Genomic DNA, 23,353 nt, shown 5'->3' on the forward strand with positions numbered 1-23,353 from the left:
TGTGTAGAGCTGGTCCAGTGTGCCGCGACCAGGACGAAAACCACACTGCTCCTCCTGAATCCGAGGTTCAACTATCGGTCGAATTCTCCTCTCCAGTACTCTGGAATAGACCTTACCGGGGAGGCTGAGGAGTGTGATCCCCCTGTAGTTGGAACACACCCTCCGGTCCCCCTTCTTAAACAGAGGGACCACCACCCCGGTCTGCTAATCCAGAGGCACTGTCCCCGACCGCCACGCGATGTTGCAGAGGCGTGTCAACCAAGACAGTCCCACAACATCCAGAGGCTTAAGGTACTCAGAACGGATTTCATCCGCCCCAGGAGCCTTGCCACCGAGGACCTTTCTAACCACCTCGGTGACTTCGGCCTGGGTGATGGATGAGTCCGCCTCTGAGTCCCCAGTCTCTGTTTCCTCTTCGGAAGACGTGACGATGGGATTGAGGAGATCCTCGAAGTATTCCTTCCACCACCCGACAACATCCCCAGTCAGGGTCAACAGCTCCCCACCCGCACCGTAGACAGTGCCGGTGGAGAGCCGGTGGCGGTGTTCATCCTTGACCCAAAATACATATGCATACCAAATGGCAAATGTTAGCTCTCCCCAATTTGTCCGTGATTGAAGTTATACACACGCATGTACGCAGAGCTTTTTGTCCTTTCAGCATTCTGCTGCAAGCAGGTGCTTTCATTTTTACAAACCCACAAACAGAGACGTGGTGGAAGACATCAAACGTACTACACTTAACTCACTCATGGTAATGGCAACATGACACTGAACTAAACTGATTAAACCAATTGAACTACAAAAGGGCACAAAAAAAAAATCAATAACACTAACAACACTGTTAAACTAACATGAACCACAATAACATTTAAAACCCCAAAACCCTGAACTCCCATGGTGCACTGCAGCACAACATCCATTGTTCACTAATGTTAGCTAATATTACTAAATTCTCCAAAAATATTTGTCCTATCAACTTTACGTTTTCACAGCATTCAGCCTTGACCCAAAATACATAAGCATACAAAACGGCAAATATCAGGTCTCCCCAGGATCTCTGTGATTGAAGCCATAAACACGTGCACGCACGCACGCACGCACGCACACACACACACACACACACACACACAAGCCACTTGGCTATTATAATATAGATGATGCTGATAAAGCAGTACAGAATACAACTCTGCTTACCTGCTGGGGGTCTGGTTGCTGCCTCAGAGGCTGAGGTTGAGGAAACTTCCGCTGGTTCTGCAGGAGCTGTTGCTGTTGTTGCTGCTGCTGTAGCAGGAGTTGACAAGCCTGCGGTTTATTAAGCAAAAAGGGTCAAAAGTGGTACTAAAGAATAACTACACAGGCTGATGCTCACTTTGCAAGGGATGGGCTTTCTGCAATTTAACATGCTCTATAAGATATTCATTTTGAGCTACTACATGTGCCATGAAGGGTCAACCAGGTGCAAGATTTTCCCCACATTACAATTTCCTTTTACAAAAAGCGGTATTAATCAGTGTAGTCAGCTGATGCCATCACCAGTTTCAATGAAAACCTGAAACCCAGTTGATTCTTCATGGTACATGGCTTGATGCACAAAATTAGTCCTAATTTAGCACCATATTTTACAAAGCAGTGACAACAGAAATTCACTTAAGTATGATAAAATCACTCGCACTAGAATCTAATATTTTGGTACTTACCAGATGGAACTGCTGCATGTGGGGGTAAATGTTGTTGAGCATTGCTAGCTGCTGTGGGGAAATCTGAGGAGGGAATACTCCACCACCAACACCTCCAACACTTCCAACGCCACCAACACCTCCTACTCCTCCAACCACACTGCCACCAGGAGAGGGCATCTGTTTCAGCACAGGGCCCTGGACCTACGTAAAAAACCACAAGAGACAAGAAAATGGGTCTTGAACAGGTTTGCATTACCGTCCTGCAGGATCTCTACATAACACACATTTAGAAGGTCTCACAAATCCTGTGTTTTAGTTCACCAATTCCAGCAATCTACACTGGCTGACTCTCTGGAGCTTAATTCTGTCAAATTTCTGCAGATCTGCACAGGCAATTTCATTAACTTTGGCTGAAAGAATTGTCAAATCTCTTCTAAGTATATAACAAAACTGTCTCAGTGTAAGGTAAATGCAAAATTGCATCTGCAACTGTGATTGTTTCTATACGTAAATCACGGGATTTGTTTCAATTATAACCAAAAATAGTACAGGAGTAAGCCAACAAACCTGTGCAGACAGGAACTGATGAGGCACTTGAGCACGCAAACCCTGTGAAGGGTTCATGGGATGCAAGCCAGGCTGGTGTATCCCTCGAGGTTGAGGTATGCCTCCACCACTACCAGTGAACAGTCCGTGGCCACTCATCTGGGACAGAGAAGCCATAGATGATGGCATTTACTTGATTGACTCTCTCTCTCACTCACACACACACACACACACACACACACACACACACACACACACACACACACACACACACACACACACACACACACACACATCTCTACAGTGAAGAAAGTAAGTATTTGAACACCCTGCGGTTTTGCAAGTTCTCCCACTTAGAAATCATGGAGGGGTCTGAAATTTTCATCTTAGGTGTATGTCCACTGTGAGAGACATAAGCTAAAAAAAAAATCCGGAAATCATAATGTATGATTTTTTAATAATTTATTTGTATGTTACTGCTGCAAATAAGTATTTGAACCCCTACCAACCAGCAAGAATTCTGGCTCACACAGACCTGTTAATTTTTCTTTAAGAAGCCCTCTTATTCTGCACTCTTTACCTGTATTAATTGCACCTGTTTGAACTTGTTACCTGTATAAAAGACACCTGTTCACACACTCAGTCAATCACACTCCAACCTGTCCACCATAGCCAAGACCAAAGAGCTGTCTAAGGACACCAGGGACAAAACTGTAGACCTGCACAAGGCTGGGATGGACTACAGGACAACAGGCAAGCAGCTTGGTAGAAGACAGCAACTGTTATTATTATTTATTAGAAAGTGGAAGAAACACAAGATGACTGTCAATCTCCCTCGGTCTGGGATTCCATGCAAGATCTCACTTTGTGGGGCAAGGATGATTCTGAGAAAGCTCAGAACTACACAGGAGGACCTGGTCAATAAACTGAAGAGAGCTGGGACCACAGTCACAAACATTACATTAGTAACACATGATGCTGTCATGGTTTAAAATCCTGCAGGGCAGCAAGGTCCCCCTGCTCAAGCCAGCACATGTCCAGGCCCGTTTGAAGTTCACCAGTGACCATCTGGATGATCCAGAGGAGGCACGGGAGAAGGTCATGTTTTCAAATGAGACCAGAATAGAGCTTTTTGGAATCAACGCCACGTACCATGTTTAGAGGATGAGAACAACCATCCCAACCGTGAAACATCATACTCTGGGGGTGATCTTCTGCAAAGGGGACAGGACGACTGCACCGTATTGAAGGGAGGATGGACGGGGTAATGTATTGCGAGATTTTGGCAAACAACCTCCTTCCCTCAGTAAGAGCATTGAAGATGGATCATGGCTGGGTCTTCCAGCATGACAATGACCCCAAACACACAGCCAGGGCAACTAAGGAGGGGCTCCGTAAGAAGCATTTCAAGGTCCTGGAGTGGCCTGGCCAGTCTCCAGACCTGAACTCAATAGAAAATCTTTGGAGGGAGCTGAAACTCCAAACCTGAAAGATCTAGAGAAGATCTGTATGAGGAGTGGACCAAAATTTTCACATCATTCATCTATAACCCAAAATACAAGCATACTAAACAGAAAATGTGAGCTGTCCGCAGTTTGTCTGTGATTGAAGTTGCACGCATGCACAGCTGTTCTAAGCAGGTGCTTTTAATTTGAGAAAAAAAGACGGTGGCTGAAGACATTCAAACCACTACACATTTCACTCAATGTAACATGAGACTTAACTCACTCATGGTAAAAGCAACATAACACTTAACTAAACTGACGAAACCAACTGAACTACAAAAACATAATAAATTAATAACACAAATAACACTGTTAAACTACCTGAACCACAATAACAATATTTGAAACCTCAAAACCCTGAACTCCCATGGTGCATTGTAGCACAATGTCCACTGTTTACTTGTTAGCTAAAATTGCTATTTTCTCCCAAAATATTCAATCTATCAACTTTCTGTTTTCGCAACGTTCATCCTTGACCCAAAATACATAAGCATACCAAACGACAAATGTCCGCTCTCCCCGGATTTTGTGTGTTTGTGTGCACTGAATAAATTGGAAATGCGACAACAAAGACTTTTCTGTCCAGTGATGATGTCAGCATTTCTTGGATACTGATATTTTACATGTTGCGCATAATGACGCGCAAACGTTTTTTCACATCAATATTTGACTTCTACGAGCATGTTAAATGTATATCTTATTTCCTCCACATGAATATTTTATGCCCATGTAACAGGAGAAACCACAAAATGCAGATTTAGCAAGCTAGAACAATAAACATATCAAGTTTGCATGGAGACAGTTAAGTAAATCATCCCAAAGATTTATTATGATTGTGTGTAAATAACTTGAACAACATTAACTGACAAATTCCATCAAAAACATGATATACAGTAGTGTTCAGAATAATAGTAGTGCTATGTGACTAAAAGATTAATCCAGGTTTTGAGTATATTTCTTATTGTTACATGGGAAACAAGGTACCAGTAGAGTCAGTAGATTCTCACAAATCCAACAAGACCAAGCATTCATGATATGCACACTCTTAAGGCTATGAAATTGGGCTATTAGTAAAAAAAAAAAAGTAGAAAAGCGGGTGTTCACAATAATAGTAGTGTGGCATTCAGTCAGTGAGTTCGTCAATTTTGTGGAACAAACAGGTGTGAACCAGGTGTCCCCTATGTAAGGATGAAGCCAGCACCTGTTGAACATACTTTTCTCTTTGAAAGCCTGAGGAAAATGGGACATTCAAGACATTGTTCAGAAGAACAGCGTAGTTTGATTAAAAAGTTGATTGGAGAGGGGAAAATGTATACGCAGGTGCAAAAAATTATAGGCTGTTCATCTACAATGATCTCCAATGCCTTAAAATGGACAAAAAAAAACCAGAGGTGCGTGGAAGAAAACGGAAAACAACCATCAAAATGGATAGAAGAATAATCAGAATGGCAAAGGCTCACCCACTGATCAGCTCCAGGATGATCAAAGACAGCCTGGAGTTACCTGTAAGTGCTGTGACAGTTAGAAGACGCCTGTGTGAAGCTAATTTATTTGCAAGAATCCCCCGCAAAGTCCCTCTGTTAAATAAAAGACGTGCAGAAGAGGTTACGATTTGCCAAAGAATACATCAACTGGCCTAAAGAGAAATAGAGGAATATTTTGTGGACTGATGAGAGTAAAATTGTTCTTTTTGGGTCCAAGGGCCGCAGACAGTTTGTGAGACGACCGCCAAACTCTGAATTCAAGCAGAAGTTCACAGTAAAGACAGTGAAGCATGGTGGTGCAAGCATCATGATATGGGCATGTTTCTCCTACTATGGTGTTGGGCCTATATATCGCATACCAAGTATCATGGATCAGTTTGGATATGTCAAAATACTTGAAGAGGTCATGTTGCCTTATGCTGAAGAGAACATGCCCTTGAAATGGGTGTTTCAACAAGACAATGACCCTAAGCACACTAGTAAACGAGCAAAATCTTGGTTCCAATCCAACAAAATTAATGCCTCGCAGATGTGAAGAAATCATGAAAAACTGTGGTTATACAACTAAATACTAGTTTAGTGATTCACAGGATTGCTAAAAAAGCAGTTTGAACATAATAGTTTTGAATTTGTAGCGTCAACAGCAGATGCTACTATTATTGTGAACACCCCCTTTTCTACTTTTTTTTTTACTAATAGCCCAATTTCATAGCCTTAAGAGTGTGCATATCATGAATGCTTGGTCTTGTTGGATTTGTGAGAATCTACTGGTACCTTGTTTCCCCATGTAATAATAAGAAATATACTCAAAACCTGGATTAATCTTTTTAGTCACATAGCACTACTATTATTCTGAACACTACTGTAACTGGAGCACCACGCTCGTAATGCACAAGCGTCTGCCAACATCTGTTTCCAATTCCACAAATTTTTACCTTGGAAAAAACTTTTCAAGGTCAAAGTCCTGTTAGAAGTGGCTTTTTTTGTGTTGTCAGGTTTTTCCTTTCAACTTGTCCGGTTTCGGAATTGTTTTTCAGATAATTTTTACAGAACATTGGTTATCCCGGAAAACTCCCATCACCGATTATGAAGAGAATTGAAAAACCTAGTGAGAATCACACATAATCTTATACAGTAAAGTAGGGGTGGGCGATATGGCCTAAAATTCATATCATGGTATAAATTGAATCCCTTCACGGTAACGGTATATATCGCGATATTAACCTAAATGTAAAAATCATGTGTTTCTGAATGGGTCTCTTAGCAAAGACAAAATAAATAGATAAAAACAACAACAACAACAAAAAAAACAAAAACAGATATAATGTAATTTTGAAAACATTTATTGTGCAGATCTCAAAACTGCAGGTACAATTTGCCAGAAGGTACATCCAAGATTTGAGCCTAGATTTGATGTTTTGGTGAAAGAATTAAATAACATTTATTTACTGTTGGTTCAGAGGCTGACGTTTCATCTCTTGCACACTATATGGGACTCCCGCTCTGAATACATGAAGGGCTTTCAGGGCGGTCACTGGCGCTTTTCGTTATTTACAAAACTCCACATGAAAACACCACCACCACCAAAAAAACAACAACAAAAAAAACAACAAAAAAAAACAAACTTAATTTACTCATATTTGAAGTCAGTAAATTGTCTCATCCTGGCTGATTCTGACTTTTTGCTCCAGTTAAAAAAAAAATCCTTGTGTTATTAAATGTGGTGTTTTCTCAAATGTTTGATTCAGGTCGTGACGGAGCGTCCGCCTCCGCCTCCCCCCCACCCGTGCATCGGCTGAAATAAATAAACAACGGCTTTGCAAATATCAGCAACAAAACAGGCGTCTCACAAACTTACATGAACAGCAGTGAGAGTTAGTCACCTCAGCTCAGAACAGCCCTCTCCGCAGCAGCAAACTGGTTCTCTCTCTCTCTCTCTCTCTCTCACGCTCTCACGCTTCACAGAGGAGTTTTGCTAGATTGAAAAACTCCGAGGCTGTTATCGCGATTAGTCAGGGAAGTCCAAATCTCTACCGTCGGCCACAATTATACCGTGTGACAGGTAAACCAACTAAACTACGCAGTGCTAGTATAAAGTACTTCATTTCTAGATTGTGTTAAATTGTATAAACACTTCTGTTTTAAAGGTACTTTTAAGACTGCTTATTAAAACAGGGTCATACCTTTTCACCATAGGACCCCATATCAACAGGACCCATTTCTTTGGAACCTGGCATGCGGTACACTCCACCTTTTCCTGCCCGTCGCATGTCTCCATTGTAGTCATTTAACCCTCTCTTTTCTCCTTCCATTTTCTTGTCAAGAACTGAATCATCACCCTGGGAAACAGAAATTAATTATCACTACAAAGAGACCTTGTACACGTTCACCCCCCCACAAAAAAAACCCTTGATCATCTCTAGGGTTGCCACAACACACAATAGCAGAATTTCAAATTCAAACCTGATACCCAGGAAAGTACTCAATATCATGTTTGATACCACGGTGGGTGGGAAGTGACAAAAACATTAAGAGGCATTTAAAAAAAGAGAGAGATTAGAACAGTGGTGTCCAAAGACATTTCCAGAAAAGGCCAAGAGGGTGCAGGTTTTCTTTGCAGCCACTGACTCCAGCATTTCACTAATAATTTCACAACTGCTCAAAGTGATGTTAATCAGACCAGGCACCTAAGTGGCTCTAATCTACTTTTTTCTACTCTCCTATTTTACTCTTCCTTTTTAGATATGTAGATATACCTTTATATACTAGCATAGTTCCACCTTAGAATTGGAATATAATATATAAGATATACCTTACTGAATTTTCATGAATGAAAAAAAAACATTAATGCTTTATATAACACCTAACAATCCTGACGATGTAGTCCGTACCTGATGTCGTGCATTCACTTCTTCGTGTACAGACTGCTGGTTTTTCTGCTGGTTTTATTTGCTGTTGGGCTGGTTTTGAGTGGCTTTCTGGTGTTTTTTTCCCAACACAGAACTGACAACACTGGGTTTTCCCAGCCGTGTTGAACACAACATCAGCATGACACAAGTATAAAGCTAAAAGCAGGCAGGGGAAGACATGGCTTTGATAATAAATGGCAGTGCAATCCAGTCATATCTAATGATGCTCCATGAATTCCATATTTGTCAAACATTTATTTTTATTTCCAATAGTCACGCTGCATCATGGCTGACTGTCTTTGATTCCATTCCTAAGGAGATGCTACAAGTGTTTCTTCATCTGCTTCAAACTAAACAGGTTGGAGTTTTTGCGTGCGTGTGCTCACACAGGAATTAGAGAGAGAAGAGGGGCTGTGTGCCTGTGTAAACAGGCGCTGTGAGAGGTTTGTGTGTAACTCCAGGAGGTGACCATGGCACTGGTACTATCGATTCAATTGCAAAAGGAATATCTATTCAGATCTTTTTAGTATCTATTAGTATTACAGCATTGATTTTTTTTTTTTGACAACTCAAAGGGCCCCTTCACACATAGCATGAATAAGTACGAATCAAGGTGAATCACGGCGAAGCAATCCGAATGAGCAAAGCACGAAAACGACGTCGGAAGGGACACAGTCGGGCAGATGTGAATGATCCCGCTGTGACAGTTTTGTGCACACTCGTGTGCGAACACAGTGCGAGCAGCTGCAACGTGTTGCACCACATTGCACTGCTGCTGTGGAGAAACAAAATGAAAACCACACACCATATAAAACACAGAAATTTTCAATATTTAATCCCTCTTATCGAGCGGACAATATAAGTATGATCTCTCTGTGCCTCTGTATATGACCCATGGTCACAGACGTACAGTCATGAAATGACATAAATGAAGCAGCACACTCTTATTATGTCCAGCCGGCTATATAAATAATTACTACAATCACCGGACACTGATAGATTAGATATTGGTGTATAATTAGTGAAAATCACTGGGTCGATATAAATAAATAAAAGTGGATGCAAAACAGAACCCTGTGGTTAAATAACCCAATTTAAATAAAAAATAAATGCCACTCACGGGATTCAAACCTGCAATTTACAAATGCTCTGATTAACAGACGAAAACTTTACTAACGCGCTACAATCGCTGTCTTTTAACAGGAGCGTAAAATGCTTAAAATTAGCAGCAGCTGACTTAGAACTGGTGCGGACCAGGGGGAATCCGACTGCTCAATTAAAACAAAGCATCACCCTTGCGTATTAAAAAAAGAGGAATTACACGATGTATAAGAGGAAGGTTTCGCCGTCTTTAATTATGGTGAAAAAAGCGCCATAATAACTGACAAAATGGCATTTGTTACAGTGTATTTTTGGTGATATGTGACTGAAAGTGGTGTATTTGTCGCACTGTTTGCTTCATAGTCCTGTGAGTGGTGCAATGCAGCACACACACCGCGTCATGTGGAATAGAACTCACTTGGGTGATGTGACATTCAGATCGCCCACTGCGTGTTCACATGATCTGACGGTCCATTTCACCTGGGACAGCCTATCAATGTGCGCTGTGTGCGTTCGCATGCTGCAGCCCGTCGCAAAAGCGATATATGTTTTTATGTATTTCCACATGAGGACAGCAAGCAGACACACGTGCATCACAGTGGACAGTTGTAAGGTCATGTCCTTCAGAACACGGTACCTGTTCCCCAGCTGGGACATCCAGGACCGGAGATCTCAACAGCTGCTGCTGTCGGTGGCCACGCCCCCTGTCCGTTCAGCACACAGACAACTTGTCGCTTTCTATTAATGTGTTATATTATAATTCATTTTACTTATTTGGCATGTAATTATGGATGTATCTATTGTCATCATTATCATGATGATATTTAATGTGACACGTCGTATGCACTGAGCCATCATTTGCAGCTGTCTCTGGCTGGTGATTAGCTGAGAGGCACCTTGCTGTGCTGTGTGCACTCAAGACGTGGCTGTCTGCTCGCCGTCTGTACAAGCGTGCCCCCCCCCCCCCCACCCCGCACATCACATGTATTGGGGGGGGGGGGTGATGTTGTGGTGGGAGCTGACACACTGGCACGCCATGTGTGTTGCTCTGCAATGCCACACTTGTGGGGGCACTTAAACAAATTTCACAGCCAGATTGAAAGTGGTCCGCGTGCTCTCTATTTTTGTGCTTACAGCATGAATGGCCCCACATTTTCTAAGTGTCCAGCGAGCGGTGTTGGATGTTCACGTGTCACCTGGAATTTGGCTGACACCTACCGCGAGAGTGACCGACTAGCCTCTCACAGGGCACTCTCTGTCTTTCGGCCGCCGATGTGCGTAAATAGTTGTAGCGACAGGTGCACGAGGTGTTGGAGGTGGCTCCGATTGTTCACGAATGCCATGCAATTCTTCCTTTGTGCGCTAGTTGTCTTCAACCATGTTATGTGTGAAGAGGCCTTAACCAATTCGACACGTTTAAAGAAAAAAACTTATATCAATAATTAGAGCGAACTGCAATGTAACAGCCAATGTAATTAAACACTGACACATTATATTAACCTTCTCAAATGGTTAAAAGCCATGTTTGTGTGCTTTGACATCTTACCAGGAGACCCATATTTGAAAATTGGCGTGATACTGGGTTCATCCAGTTGTCTCCACCTCCACTCTAAGGAAAAAACAAAAAACAAAAAAAAAAAAACAACCTTATATTTAGTCGCCAAAACAATTTTTTTAAAAACTTGCAACTGCACAATGAAATCTTACATTTTTTCCTCCAACAAAAAAGGCAAAACATCAAATAAACAGCTGTGGTTTTAACAAAATAAAATGAGAAATGTTTAACTTTTTTCCTAATAAAATATAATAAAGTGACCTGGCTTCAATATTAACTTTCACTTATAAATTCTTTATATAATGAGCCAAAGTAGGTCATACAGGTTTTATGTACTGGAACTTTCTTCCTACCTTCATGTTGCCCCTCTTTGTCCCATGACCCCAACCTCCAGAGTTAAAGGAGGAGCTGCTTCCCTGGGAGCCTGTACTGTTCCAGACTCCTCCACCACAGTCATCTTCCTCATCCCAGCTTGGGTGACGGGAAGCAGTCACAGAGCACTCACTCTTTCCAGCCCAGGTCTCGATTGACTTGGAGACTGCATGAAATATAAGCAAGATGGCATTAATTATATCTGCTGTTGTATCTTTTGACTTCCATGCCAAAGTCAAGGAAAATGTGAAAAAAAGAAGAAAAAAAAAGAAAAGAAATAAAATCTCAAAAATACTGAATATATAGGAAGCCCAGATCCAAGAAAGTCACTTTCATGTGTCTTGTAGACAAATTAGGGATGGTGCTGTTTCAAAGTGGGGTTTGGGAAACCTCCTGTGATGAGAAATGGCCTGGCATTGCCACTGACAGGGAGCCCGTTTCTCTGGGTTTCTGACTTCGCAACTAACTACATCAGGTTTTGTTAAAGAAGTTGTGCCTTCTGTTTTGTTACAATGGCAACAGCAGATGATCACATCACTGAGTCTGGTCTGCTTGAGGTTCCTCGAGTAATTAAAAAAAAAAGTTTTATTTACCACTGATGCTACTTATCTCAGCAGTGACATTCATGTCTCTGGGTTATTGGCCTTTGAGTTCAACAAGTGCCTGGAAAGCGCTTATAGAGTCATCAGGTCACTGGACAGAAATGTTTGGTGATGCCGATGTCTTTGCAGGAGAACAAAAGTCCAAGCCTTTAGGGTCCTGGTGCTTTTTACGTAATTATTGTATGGCCTTGCCTTACAATATAAAGCGCCTTGGGGCAACTGTTTGTTGTGATTTGGCGCTATATAAATTGATTGACTAATTGATTGACCTGTCTTACTGTATGGTTGTGAGACTTGGAAGCTAACCAGTAACCTATGGCTACGGCTGGATGTCTTTGGTACTAGGTCTCTTTGGAGGATCCTTGAGTACCACTGGAATGACTGTTTCAAACCAGCGTTTACTTAGGGAGACTAAGATGAGGAGTATCACTTGCATAGTGAAGGAGCATCAGCCTCAACATTTTGGCCATGTGGTGCATTTCTCTGTGCACAATCCAGTACGCAGGTGCCTGAATGTTGAGGATCCCAGTAGTTGGAGAACACCAAGGGCCAAGGCCACATTGCACCTGGCTGTGGCAGATAATGTTATTTTAGAGAGGCGGGGATGGTTTGGTTGTTTGCCTCCACTATTGGTAAGGTTAGACCTTACCTGTGTGAAGCGCCTTGTGGCAGCTTTGTTATGATTTGGCGCTGTATGAATAAAAAAAGTTAAAATTGAAATTGCCTGGGCGGTTGCCATCCAGGACTCAAGGCGGTTCAGTGGTGTTGTGGTTACAGTGAAGGGCACCACAAACACATGCTTCTACACTTGACTGCTGCTAGTGTGCTTGCTCATAGTGTGGGTAAGATCCTCACTTTACTCATGCAGAGCTTCAAGCTGACTTACAATTTGGCACTGCATAAATAAATTGAACACCTCTAAATATATCTGCACAGTTTGCTTATGTTCCTACTGTGCAAAACCATTCAGTCTTCTGTCTGCTAAGATTGTGTACCACTACCTTCCAAGCTTGATATGAATGAGCATTGTCTATTTAAAATCATGCTGTTCATACACAAATCTCAGGTATTTTAATGTTCTTAATCAGATTTTATTTTATATTCCCACCAGGCTTAGGTGAAGGGTTTCCCCATCCAGAGACTTTGCTTGGGTCATCTGTGTCACCCCAACCTGTTGTTGCATCTGATGCCTGCCCCCAAGCAGCTGTGCCATTGTCCACAGATTGTGAACCTCCAGCCCATATACCTGAGCCTGAAAAGTGAAGAAATTTTGTACTGAGAAAAATATTAAGTGGCAAGTTAAATGCTGGATATCTCATATATATGGCTGATTTTACATGACAAAACTCACTCAGTTTTCTGAAATTCAAACAGTCCGTTTCCCACTTCATATAATAACCTCTGACCTGTAGACGCCTGTATAGTAAACAGTCCCCTCCCCCACCCACCCCACCCCTACCACTTATAATTTTTTTGTTTTTGTGTATATGTCGATTCTTGGACGATGAGCCAAGTGTTCAAGAGTATCAAAGCAAACTACATAAACCACACCAAATTTTGTGCTCTGCTGCTGTTATTTCAGATATTCAGTACTTGTGTCATAAAACATTAACTGGGCTGATGTGGCACTAATAACATTGCAGAAGACAACAATACATTCAACGCAAAGGCTAAAGCTACAGCGTCTGCAGTGGTAAAAGACAAATTTGTAATCAAACATCTGTTTACCTGCTGCATGTCCAGGGTTTGGATCCCTGCTGTGCTGAATCCCCTGCTGCCTTCTAGGTGGGTGTTGCTGCATGGATGACAGTGGGGCCTGTTGACTGTGGCTTTGACTAGATCCAGCACTGTTCTTGTCCCATAAATTCATATTCTTGTTGTTATACCGGTTTGGGTCTCCCCAGGCTGAAGTGCCATCATCAATTTCCATTTTGCGGCTAATGGACTGAGGAGAGGGTTCTTCCCAGCCACTAGACTCTATAGAGTCCCCCCCACCTCCAGAAATTTGTGGGATAGGACCAGAGGTCCACCCTGTACTTTGGCTCTGATTCTTGAATGATGAACCTCCACTTCCAACATTGGGACGGTTGTTCCACCCTACTTGCACAGGTCCTCCTGGTGGCTGCTGGCCTTGTGATTGGTGCTGCTGTTGATTTTGGGATTTCCTTGTTGCCACTTGGCTGTTTGGTATCTGTGTTGCTGTTGTGTGCAGCTTGACGCTCCCCCACTCTTCGGGGGATTTGCCTCCACCCACGTCACCCCCTCCCCAACCTACTCTCTGAGAACCCCCTTCATCCAAATTACCCCAGGAAGAGCCCTCATCAGAGTTGCTTCCACCCCTAATTCGGCCCTCTCCCCACCCACTTCCAGATATGGAGTCTCTTTGTCCCCATTCTCCTCCACCACACTGTGCTTTCCAGCTAGGCTCCCCTGTTACAGTACCTTTCCATCCCCCTGTCTTTTTATCTTCTTCACCCTCTACCCAAGCACTACCCTTTTCTCCAAAGTCTTGCCAGTTTCCAGCTTGTCCTCCATGATCCCCCCAATTTTGTTCTTCGGTACCCCATCGTTTGCTCTGGCTTTCAGGTGGAATATCACCCCAGCCTCCCACCAGCTTTCTCTGGTTACTCACCATATCTTCTTCTGAAGTTTCAGACTTCCTTGCTGTAATACTGGGCCCTTGAGGACCACAGTTGGACTGCACTGGACCACCATTCCACCCCTCTCTCGCTGATGTAGGGCCAGAGTTCAAGCCAGGCATGTAATTGTTAGCAGATGAATTGTGACTAATTGAACTTGTGTTAGCTGGATACCCAGTATTACGGCTAGTTGTAGTGTTCATGGTCGCAGATGAAAATTGTGAAGATGATGACGTGCTTTTTTCATTTCTGTTTCCTACTCCTGTTGTGTTGTCCAAGTCCCAGGCCACATTCTGTCGAACCTGTGTTTGCCCCCAGCCTGTGTTGGACAGAACCCTGGGGTCCAGGTCAGATCGACTGAGTATACTAAGTAAGGCCACTTCAGCATTGGAGGTGTTTTTGGAGCGGTTACGGGCAGATGAGGCATTCTCCTGCACCTGTCCACTGACACTACCTTCTCCACCACTTCCCACAGTGGACCCCCCTCCACTAGATGTTGAATGTTCTTCTCCACCAGTACCTCCACTCTGCCCCCCTTCGCTCCATTCCCCAAATGCTCCATCCCCACTTCCCATCCCTTTCTGATTGTCCCAAGCTTTAGTCATAGCTGCAAAGGTTGGTGTAGAAGAGTCTTGTAAAACTCCACTACCACTAACTACATTGCCTCCACTACTGCTGCTGCTTACCTCTTGTCCTCTTTCACTTTCTATTGCTAAGTTACTTGAACTACCTCCTCCTGCCGTATCACCCCACCCTGGTTCAGAACTACTTCCCTCCCACACTCCCTGAGATACTACTGGGGTATTGCAGCTATCATCATTTCCCGGACCCCATTCTGCTTTATCACCCTGGTTACCAAAGCTCCACACATTCCCTTCCTGCTCCTGAGCTCCAGCACCTGCTCCAACCCAACCATCTTTCTGTGAGGCACCTGCACTGAGGTCAGAGGATGTTGGAGGCCTTGATCGCCATGAGGAAGAGGCCGCTAAGGAGGAAGACGAACAGCTGGAAAGATTACTGCTTCCTTCTCCTTCAATGTTACCACTGCCACACTCCCCATTATTACCGCCTTCTTGATTTGGTCCTGCTTCTTGTGCTCCTGCATCTGAACTCAACTCAGGCCCTAGGTTTCCCAAGTGCTGCTGCTGCTCCCCACCCCTGTTTACCCCAGCTGTCTCAGAGTGCTGCTGATGGAGGCCAGCAGAGTGAGTGGTAATGACGGTGGTACTGACAGACAATGTGGAAGCTGAAGTATTGGATGTGTATAGAGGAAGTGCTTCAGTGGTTGATGTCCCACCTTGAACCAAGGCAGGCCAGGCAGAAGGGTTCATGTTAGGGTTGAAATTGGCACCAGGGATACTGCTGCCACCCACAGGGTATTCCTGAGAGCCAGGAACATGAGAGACTTTGGAATTATAAAATGCTGCTGATCCCAGCCCTGCCTCCACCTGAGAAGAGGTAGAGGAGCCCCACGAAACACCACTTGACTGGACACATTCATTAAGTGAGGATGAAGACGAAACAGGAGAAGAGCGAGGTGGGGAAGGATTGTCCAAGCTGCATGATGTTCCTCCCTTATACTTGATGCTTCTCTCATTCCAAGAGGCACTAGCGCTGTTGTTACTGGGGCAGTCTTGATCCTGTCCTTCTCCACCAACCCCATGAGAAACCAATTTGGCCCCACCTAGGATGCTAGGCCAATCCTCCAGGTCAGTCCCATCCACAATCACCTTTTCACAGCCCTGAGAAGAGGACTGGCTGCCAGAGCCTGCCCTCCATGTGGAATTTGCATAAGTTGAAGTACTAGTAGATGATGATGACAAAGTGGCAACACATAATGATGATGAGGACGACTGGGGAGGTGAAAGGGAAGACGAACCTAGACTGAAATCTACATGGGAGAAAAAAAGAACAAGTTTATATAAAAATCAATTTAACTGGTAACATAATTTAAATTGTGTAACAATTCACCAATAATGACAGATGAAAAAAAAAAACAACCCTTTTCTTCTAATGTATTGTAAACTGGTATAATCAATTATAATGTAGATGGCACTACTAAAATCAAATGGACTGTTGCCATTTTCAAAAAATTTATTTTAATTAATTTGGTTTATCCAACTTCAAATTTTAACACTGGAAGTGTTGATGACATGTTTTATCCTGACTCCACTTTAACTTTTTATTTTCTCTGGCATCAACCAACCTGTGGCTCCAGTTGTGTTTGCACTGGGGTTATCTGCTCCCTGTGATGACAGAGATGGGGCGACAACCCAACTGTTGCCTCCTCCACCTTCTTCCCCTCCACCTCCCCCCAGCAGCATAGAGGACAGTGGTGGTTGGCCCCTCTTCAGTAGCACTTTGTGGTCCTGCTGACAGCGAAATCTCGGAGGTACCTCCCTGGACATGTAACGCTGCTGCTGGGATGTCTGGCTTCCAGCAGGGGAGGTGGAGGGCTGTCCGTTGGCCACAGCAGTCTGCTGCTTTGCATTGTTCCCACCACCAGGAGGAACCTGTGCAGAAACCCCAGCTGCAACAGGACAAGGGGATGAGGGGCAAACAGGGCCAGGGCTGGGGGACACTGAGCCAGGGGTGGCAAGTGACTGAGTAGAGGGCTTGGCTGGCTCTGGCACTATACAATACACACAGCATATTGTGAATTAATAGGGCAATTAAGTAAAGGTGCTTTGACACTTGTACGCATTTAACTCCCGCACTGCTGCGCAATTCGTTGTGACAATGCTACCCGCTGTGTTCCCAGCTGGATGCCGCTGCTGGGCGCTGCATATATAACATAATTATTTTGTAGCGGATTAATCATTTTCTCTCAGAATTTGGCTGATGAAAACACCTCTAATCACTTCCGGAATCACAGAAGACTGTTTCAGCTGCAGCTTTTTTCCTCTCTGTTCATTGCATGTTCATTCTTTCTTATGGAGTACCTGTAAAATTATGTTTATGCTAAATTTAACATCTCATCATAATGGTTCAGATGAGCTGTGCTGTGATTGCGGTGCAATGACTCGCACTGACACACAGTTTTTTATTGCTTACACAATGTTCACGTGAAGTTCACATAATTAATGCATGTCAGAGATTTTGAACATTTTCTTTGTGCACTTGCACGAAGCTGCGCAGTTTACAATGGTTTACGAGTTTACTCTCGGGCATGGCAGATTGCATACCGGCGTGCGGATCAAATCTGCGCAAGTTTCAAGGCACCAAAAGAGTGTTGGTATGCAACATGATGAGACACACTCCCCCTCATTCATTAATTAGGTTCAAAGTTATCTTGGGGAGGCATTACATCAAAGCCAGGTCCTTATGATGCTCATGGCAGCAGCAAAGAAATTAATATTAATTACAATAAGAGCTCACCATCTCTGCTTTAAAGATGGAACAGATTAGTTTTTTTTATTCACTCATTCATTTATTGAGTAACTTATCCTGTGGTCAGGATGCAAATGAGATGGACTAGCAATATGGACAATCATCTGAGAGTCCCCGCCTTAAAAAAATAATATATCCCCTTTCAATTTCTGTTTTCATTAGTTTACAACAGTATTACTTGTATGTGCTATTTTGTATAAAGGAATGAAAAAAAGAGGACAACAGAGACAAAGAAGAAGCAGAAGAAAAAGAACATACCTTTGATTTTCTGTTCTGGCACCTAAAATAGAAAAAGAACTGATTCAGAAGTGCTACAGACGATCATGGGAGTAAAATGATGAAAACGACAGAATGCTACATCCAAGTACTACTATAAATCTAGTCTTACTGTGATCTCACGAGTTCTACAACTTAAGTGTGGCAAGTTTGCAACTGAGCAAAGTGCAAGCAAGTCACAGCTTAATCCAGTGATTCTTAATACTTCTTCTAGCGACCATGAGGATGGAACATTTTCTCTTCGTTTTCCCCAACAATAGAGCCTTATCATAAAATATGACTTGATTCTCATGAAACAAGCTCAAAAATGGTATACTCTCTCAGGCTTTTGACCATCTTAAAATAGATAATTGCATACTGTCATGTCTGGACATCTGCACAGGCCACCGGACTTTCAAGGGAACTGCCATACAAGCCAGTAACCTGACTCATGATCATCAACAACAGTTTTATCAGATAAAACTGTTGTTCTGTGCGAGTACAACTGGGCCTTAAAAAAATGTCAGGAAAATAACAGACAGAGCACCTGTCACTCTTTCAAATAAAGTTTTACTATGCGACCCCTAATATATTTTGCTTAAAATACATTTTTTAAAGCATATTAAGAAAAGTTAACAGTTGGAGCTTACGCATTTCTCCTCATGCGCTGCAGCAGGGACACAAACGTAAATAACAAACGCAACTGTTACTTGCAACCCTAATAGGAAAAAATGATTTTGGACACAACTTTTATATGGCCGTGGCCTTGCCTGACTGAATTAACTTGATTTAATTATTAAGCACCAAGATAATTATTTGGTCAGTTCAGTAAGATTGTGATTCATTAGGCAGAGCTGTTCCTATTTCAGTTGACAAAACTAAACACATTCTTTGCACAACATGACTTATTCTAAACCAGCTGGATAAGTTAAAAAAAAAAAAAAAATTGCTGGTTAATTCAGTGACATAACAATACTACTGGCCTGCTACATGGCAATTATACTGTTCTTGCCATATGACCATGTGGACAAAGTAAACTGAGATTTAGTGACACGTTACCTTCTGAGAGGTTTCCCTTTTCTTTTTATCTTCTTTCTTCTTTTTCTTGTCTTCCATGAACTATTCTTCCCTTTCCTGATTCTCCTGTCTGGGAAGCGGAAATATACATATTCACTTACACAAATACCACCTCAAGCTACATTCAGTATAATGTAATGCTCATGGACAGCATACCCATTTTCTCATGGTTTTCATTTAAACTGAATGATCTCTGCAACATCAGATCACTGTCACGCATACTCCTACACAGGATGTTGTAAGAACTGTAACGCTAACCAGAGGCACACAGCTTGACAACCGTCCCCGGTAGCCAGGTTTCTCACTACATAATTCATTAACCAGCAAGCCATTGCAACACAACAGACAAAGAAGAAACTTTAAACACAACAACATGACTGGTAGAAAAAAAAAAGAAAAAAAAAAAAGCAAGAACACAAGTTACACTATTGTGATAGATAGGCTCATAGATAATACCAGCTTTAAAGTGACACAGGACATGACCTGCTCAGGTCGACAAGTTGTAATGGAGATGTTACCATGTCTGCCATGTGACCAGGCCAAAAATAAGTGTGCGCGCACGCACACACACACACACACACACACACACACACACACACACACACACACACACACACACACACACACACACACACACACACACACACGTACGTATGAAGTCCTGTGAGGTTTAATCACTGCAGATACATACAGTCGGGAAAATAAGTATTTGATCCACTGTCCATTTTGCAGGTTTTCCCACCTACAATGAATGGAGAGGTCTGTAATTTTTATCGTAGGTTCACTTCAACTGTGAGAGACAGAATCTAAAAAAAAAAAAAAATCCAGAAAATTACAGTGTATGATTTTTAAATAATTAATTTGCATTTTATTGCATGAAATAAGTATGTGATCACGTACCAACCAGCAAGAATTCTGTCTCTCACAGACCTGCTAGTTTTTCTTTAAGAAGTCCTCTTATTCTGCACTCTTTACCTGTCTTAATTGCACCTGCTTGAACTCGTTACCTCTATAAAAGACACCTGTTCACACACTCAATCAATCACACTGCAACCTATCCACCATGGCCAAGACCAAAGAGCTGTCTAAGGACATCAGGGACAAAATTGTAGACCTGCACAAGGCTGGGATGGACTACAGGACAACAGGCAAGCAGCTTGGTAGAAGACAACAACTGTTATGATTATTTATTAGAAAGTGGAAGAAACACAAGATGACTGGCAATCTCCCTTGGTCTGGGATTCCCTGCATGATCTCACTTTGTGGCCTAAGGATGATTCTGAGAAAGTCCAGAACTACACAGGAGGACCTGGTCAATGACCTGAAGAGACCTGGGACCACAGTCACAAAGATTACATGAGTAACACACGATGCCGTCATGGTTTAAAATCCTGCAGGGCAGCAAGGTCCCCCTGCTCAAGCCAGGACATGTCCAGGCCCATTTGAAGTTCACCAGTGACCATCTGGATGATCCAGAGGAGGCATGGGAGAAGGTCATGTCAGATGAGACCAAAATAGAGCTTTTTGGAATCACCTCCACTCGCCGTGTTTGGAGGATGAGAACAACCCCAAAAACACTGTTCCAACCGTGAAGCATGGGGGTGGAAACATCATTTTTGGGGGTGCTTTTCAGCAAAGGGGACAGGATGACTGCAACGTATTGAAGGCAGGATGGATGAGGTCATGTATTGAGAGATTTTGGCAAACAACCTCCTTCCTTCAGTAAGAGCATTGAAGATGGGTCGTGGCTGGGTCTTCCAGCATGACAATGACCCCAAACACACAGCCAGGGCAACTAACGAGGGGCTCCGTAAGAAGCATTTCAAGGTCCTGGAGTGCCTGGCCAGTCTCCAGACTGGAACTCAGTAGAAAAGCTTTGGAGGGAGCTGAAACTCCAAACCTGAAAGATCTAGAGAAGATCTGTATGGAGCAGTGGACCAAAATCCCTGCTACAGTGTGTGCAAACTTGGTCAAGAACTACAGGAAACGTCTGACCTCTGTAATGGCAAACAAATGTTTCTGTACCAAATGTTAAAGTCTGTTTTTCTCGTGGATCAAATATTTATTTCATGCAATAAAATGCAAAAGAATTATTTAAAAGTTCATACAACGTGATTTTGTAGATTTTAGTTGAAGTGTACCTGCGATAAAACTTACAGACTTCGCCATTCTTTGTCGGTGGGAAAACTTGCAAAATTGTCAGTGGATCAAATACTTATTTTCCCCACTGTATCATAAAGTCCTCATTACAGACAGCTATGTTAAGGATGGGTTATTTGGATCAGCCTATTTTGTGTTAATTCATGACTTGCCTGAATGTCACTCTCAGATGTTAAAGTAAACCAGTAACATTCAGGTGTCTACTCAAATGCCATACTGTCTTTTCAATGAAAATTCAAGACAGCTTCACATTTTTGGAAATAGAATCCGACAATGGTTCACAAGAAAGTCAAAGCACTTTAACCCTATTTAGAACTGTACTCTGTCATTACAGAGTTTGGGGGTTCATCAGGGCAGCACGGTGGATTAGTGGTTAACTGTTGCCTCACAACAAGAAGGTCATGGGTTCGATTCCCAGCTATGGCCTTTCTGTGTGGCGTTTGCATGTTCTCCCCATGTTTGCATGGGCTCCCTCCGGTTGCTCCGGCTTCCTCCCACATCCAAAGACATGCAGGTTAGGTGGATTAAAAACTTGAAATTGTCCATAGGTGTGCATGCGAGTGTGAATGTGTTAGTTTGCCTATATGTGGCTCTGTGACTGACTGGTGTCCTATCCAGGCTGTGTACCCCCCCCCCCCCCCCCCCCCCCCCACCACACACACACACACACACACACACACACACACACACACACACACACACACACACACACACACACACACACACACACACACACACACACACACCCTATGACTGCTGGGATAGGCTCCAGGCCCCCGCGACCCTTAATTGAAATAAGCAGTTGAAAATGAGTGAGTAATGACGAGATCTCATCAGTAGTTTTGTTGAAATTTGTCCATTTTTGTTCCCCACTATACTTTTTAAAACACACTTATGAACTCCGATATCTTTGATTTTGTTATAACAGAGACATTTTTGGTTGTTTCTATATATATATATATATATATATTTTTTTTTTGTATACTCAAGAAATACACACCAGGCCTGATGAAGTGAGAAACTGAAATTTCTTTCTTTCAAACAATTTCATAGCATACACTGTATACCACTAAAAGAAAAAATAACTAAGGTGGTTAAAATGTCAACAATATGCAACAGTCCAGCAGCTTAACTCCAATATGTATAAGATTTGTTCAATTTGTGATAAAATCATGAAATGTGGTACACATATAGTCAAAGGCATATCAAAAAGATTTGGAAATGGAGGCATCATGAATTTTCAGCATGGCGCCCATGGCAGCTATTTTTCAACATGGCCACCAGAAACAACAGTTTTCTTATGAGTGATGGATATAATGTGACATTGTACACAGAATTCGATTAATTAATTACCATAAGTGCTTGTTAATGTGTTTTTTTGGATTAGACATTTTCATTAAAAATTCAAAATGGTCGCCATTATTTCCAGACTGGTTAGATACGGATAAACTCTGTGTCGAATTATACATTTTTCGTGATGCATAATTTGAATTAGCAAATGTAGAATTTCTGAGAAGCTTTGTTCTATCTCACAAGACATATATTAAGTGAGGCCAAATCTAGGGTCTATCACAAGGAAGACTATTCACACTCGCCTTCACAGAAGCAGAGGGCAGTGCATTGTAACTGAGCTTTTTTGCACTTGCAATGCCCAACATAACCCTTCCTACATTTGCAAGAGACAAGTTCATAACTGGACTGACCTGCATCTGGTAGGCATGTCCAGAAGGGTTCATAGTCTCCATCAGATGTCTTTGACCAACCCCATTTGCACGGTGAAGGTAGTTCTGGTGTTGACACCAGCACCTGACCCCACACGTGACCTCCTTGGTATACTGCTCTCTTGACATGCTCTTCCAGGGCAGCCTTGGTCGGAGGGATTGATTCTGCATTGGTCGTCTTGGCAAATAACTTCCTTCTTGCCGTATCTATTTCTGTGCATGTGCTGGTTCGGTCATAGAGTAGGATAACAAACCTCTCAACTGTGGCCATTACCTCTTGTGGTATCTCAGTTGGGGCTGAAGACAGTTTCAACAGGGCATGCGTAAGCTCAGGAAACACAGTCCATACAGCCCA

General features: G+C 42.7%; 1 protein-coding gene across 4 annotated transcripts in view; it reads right to left on the reverse strand.

Moving 5' to 3' along the window:
• The window catches only part of LOC117527312 (trinucleotide repeat-containing gene 6B protein-like), a 54,202-nt gene that overhangs the window by 18,524 nt on the left and 12,325 nt on the right, over positions 1 to 23,353 (reverse strand). For 2 of the 4 annotated variants that reach the window (XM_034189619.1, XM_034189621.1), the window contains exons 2-12: positions 19,100 to 19,187; positions 18,044 to 18,065; positions 16,602 to 17,027; positions 13,485 to 16,286; positions 12,865 to 13,008; positions 11,136 to 11,320; positions 10,774 to 10,836; positions 7,401 to 7,556; positions 2,250 to 2,387; positions 1,701 to 1,883; positions 1,198 to 1,305 (exon numbers count right to left, since the gene is read on the reverse strand). In XM_034189619.1, the coding sequence (XP_034045510.1) occupies positions 1,198 to 1,305; positions 1,701 to 1,883; positions 2,250 to 2,387; positions 7,401 to 7,556; positions 10,774 to 10,836; positions 11,136 to 11,320; positions 12,865 to 13,008; positions 13,485 to 16,286; positions 16,602 to 17,027; positions 18,044 to 18,065; positions 19,100 to 19,156 (4,284 nt within the window). In that variant the 5' untranslated portion in view covers positions 19,157 to 19,187. The remainder of the gene's footprint in view (positions 1 to 1,197; positions 1,306 to 1,700; positions 1,884 to 2,249; positions 2,388 to 7,400; positions 7,557 to 10,773; positions 10,837 to 11,135; positions 11,321 to 12,864; positions 13,009 to 13,484; positions 16,287 to 16,601; positions 17,028 to 18,043; positions 18,066 to 19,099; positions 19,188 to 23,353) is intronic. The other 2 variants (XM_034189618.1, XM_034189620.1) reach the window with 2 other exon arrangements.

This window comes from Thalassophryne amazonica, chromosome 16, assembly GCF_902500255.1.
Source record: "Thalassophryne amazonica chromosome 16, fThaAma1.1, whole genome shotgun sequence".
Taxonomy (NCBI): Eukaryota; Metazoa; Chordata; class Actinopteri; order Batrachoidiformes; family Batrachoididae; genus Thalassophryne; species Thalassophryne amazonica.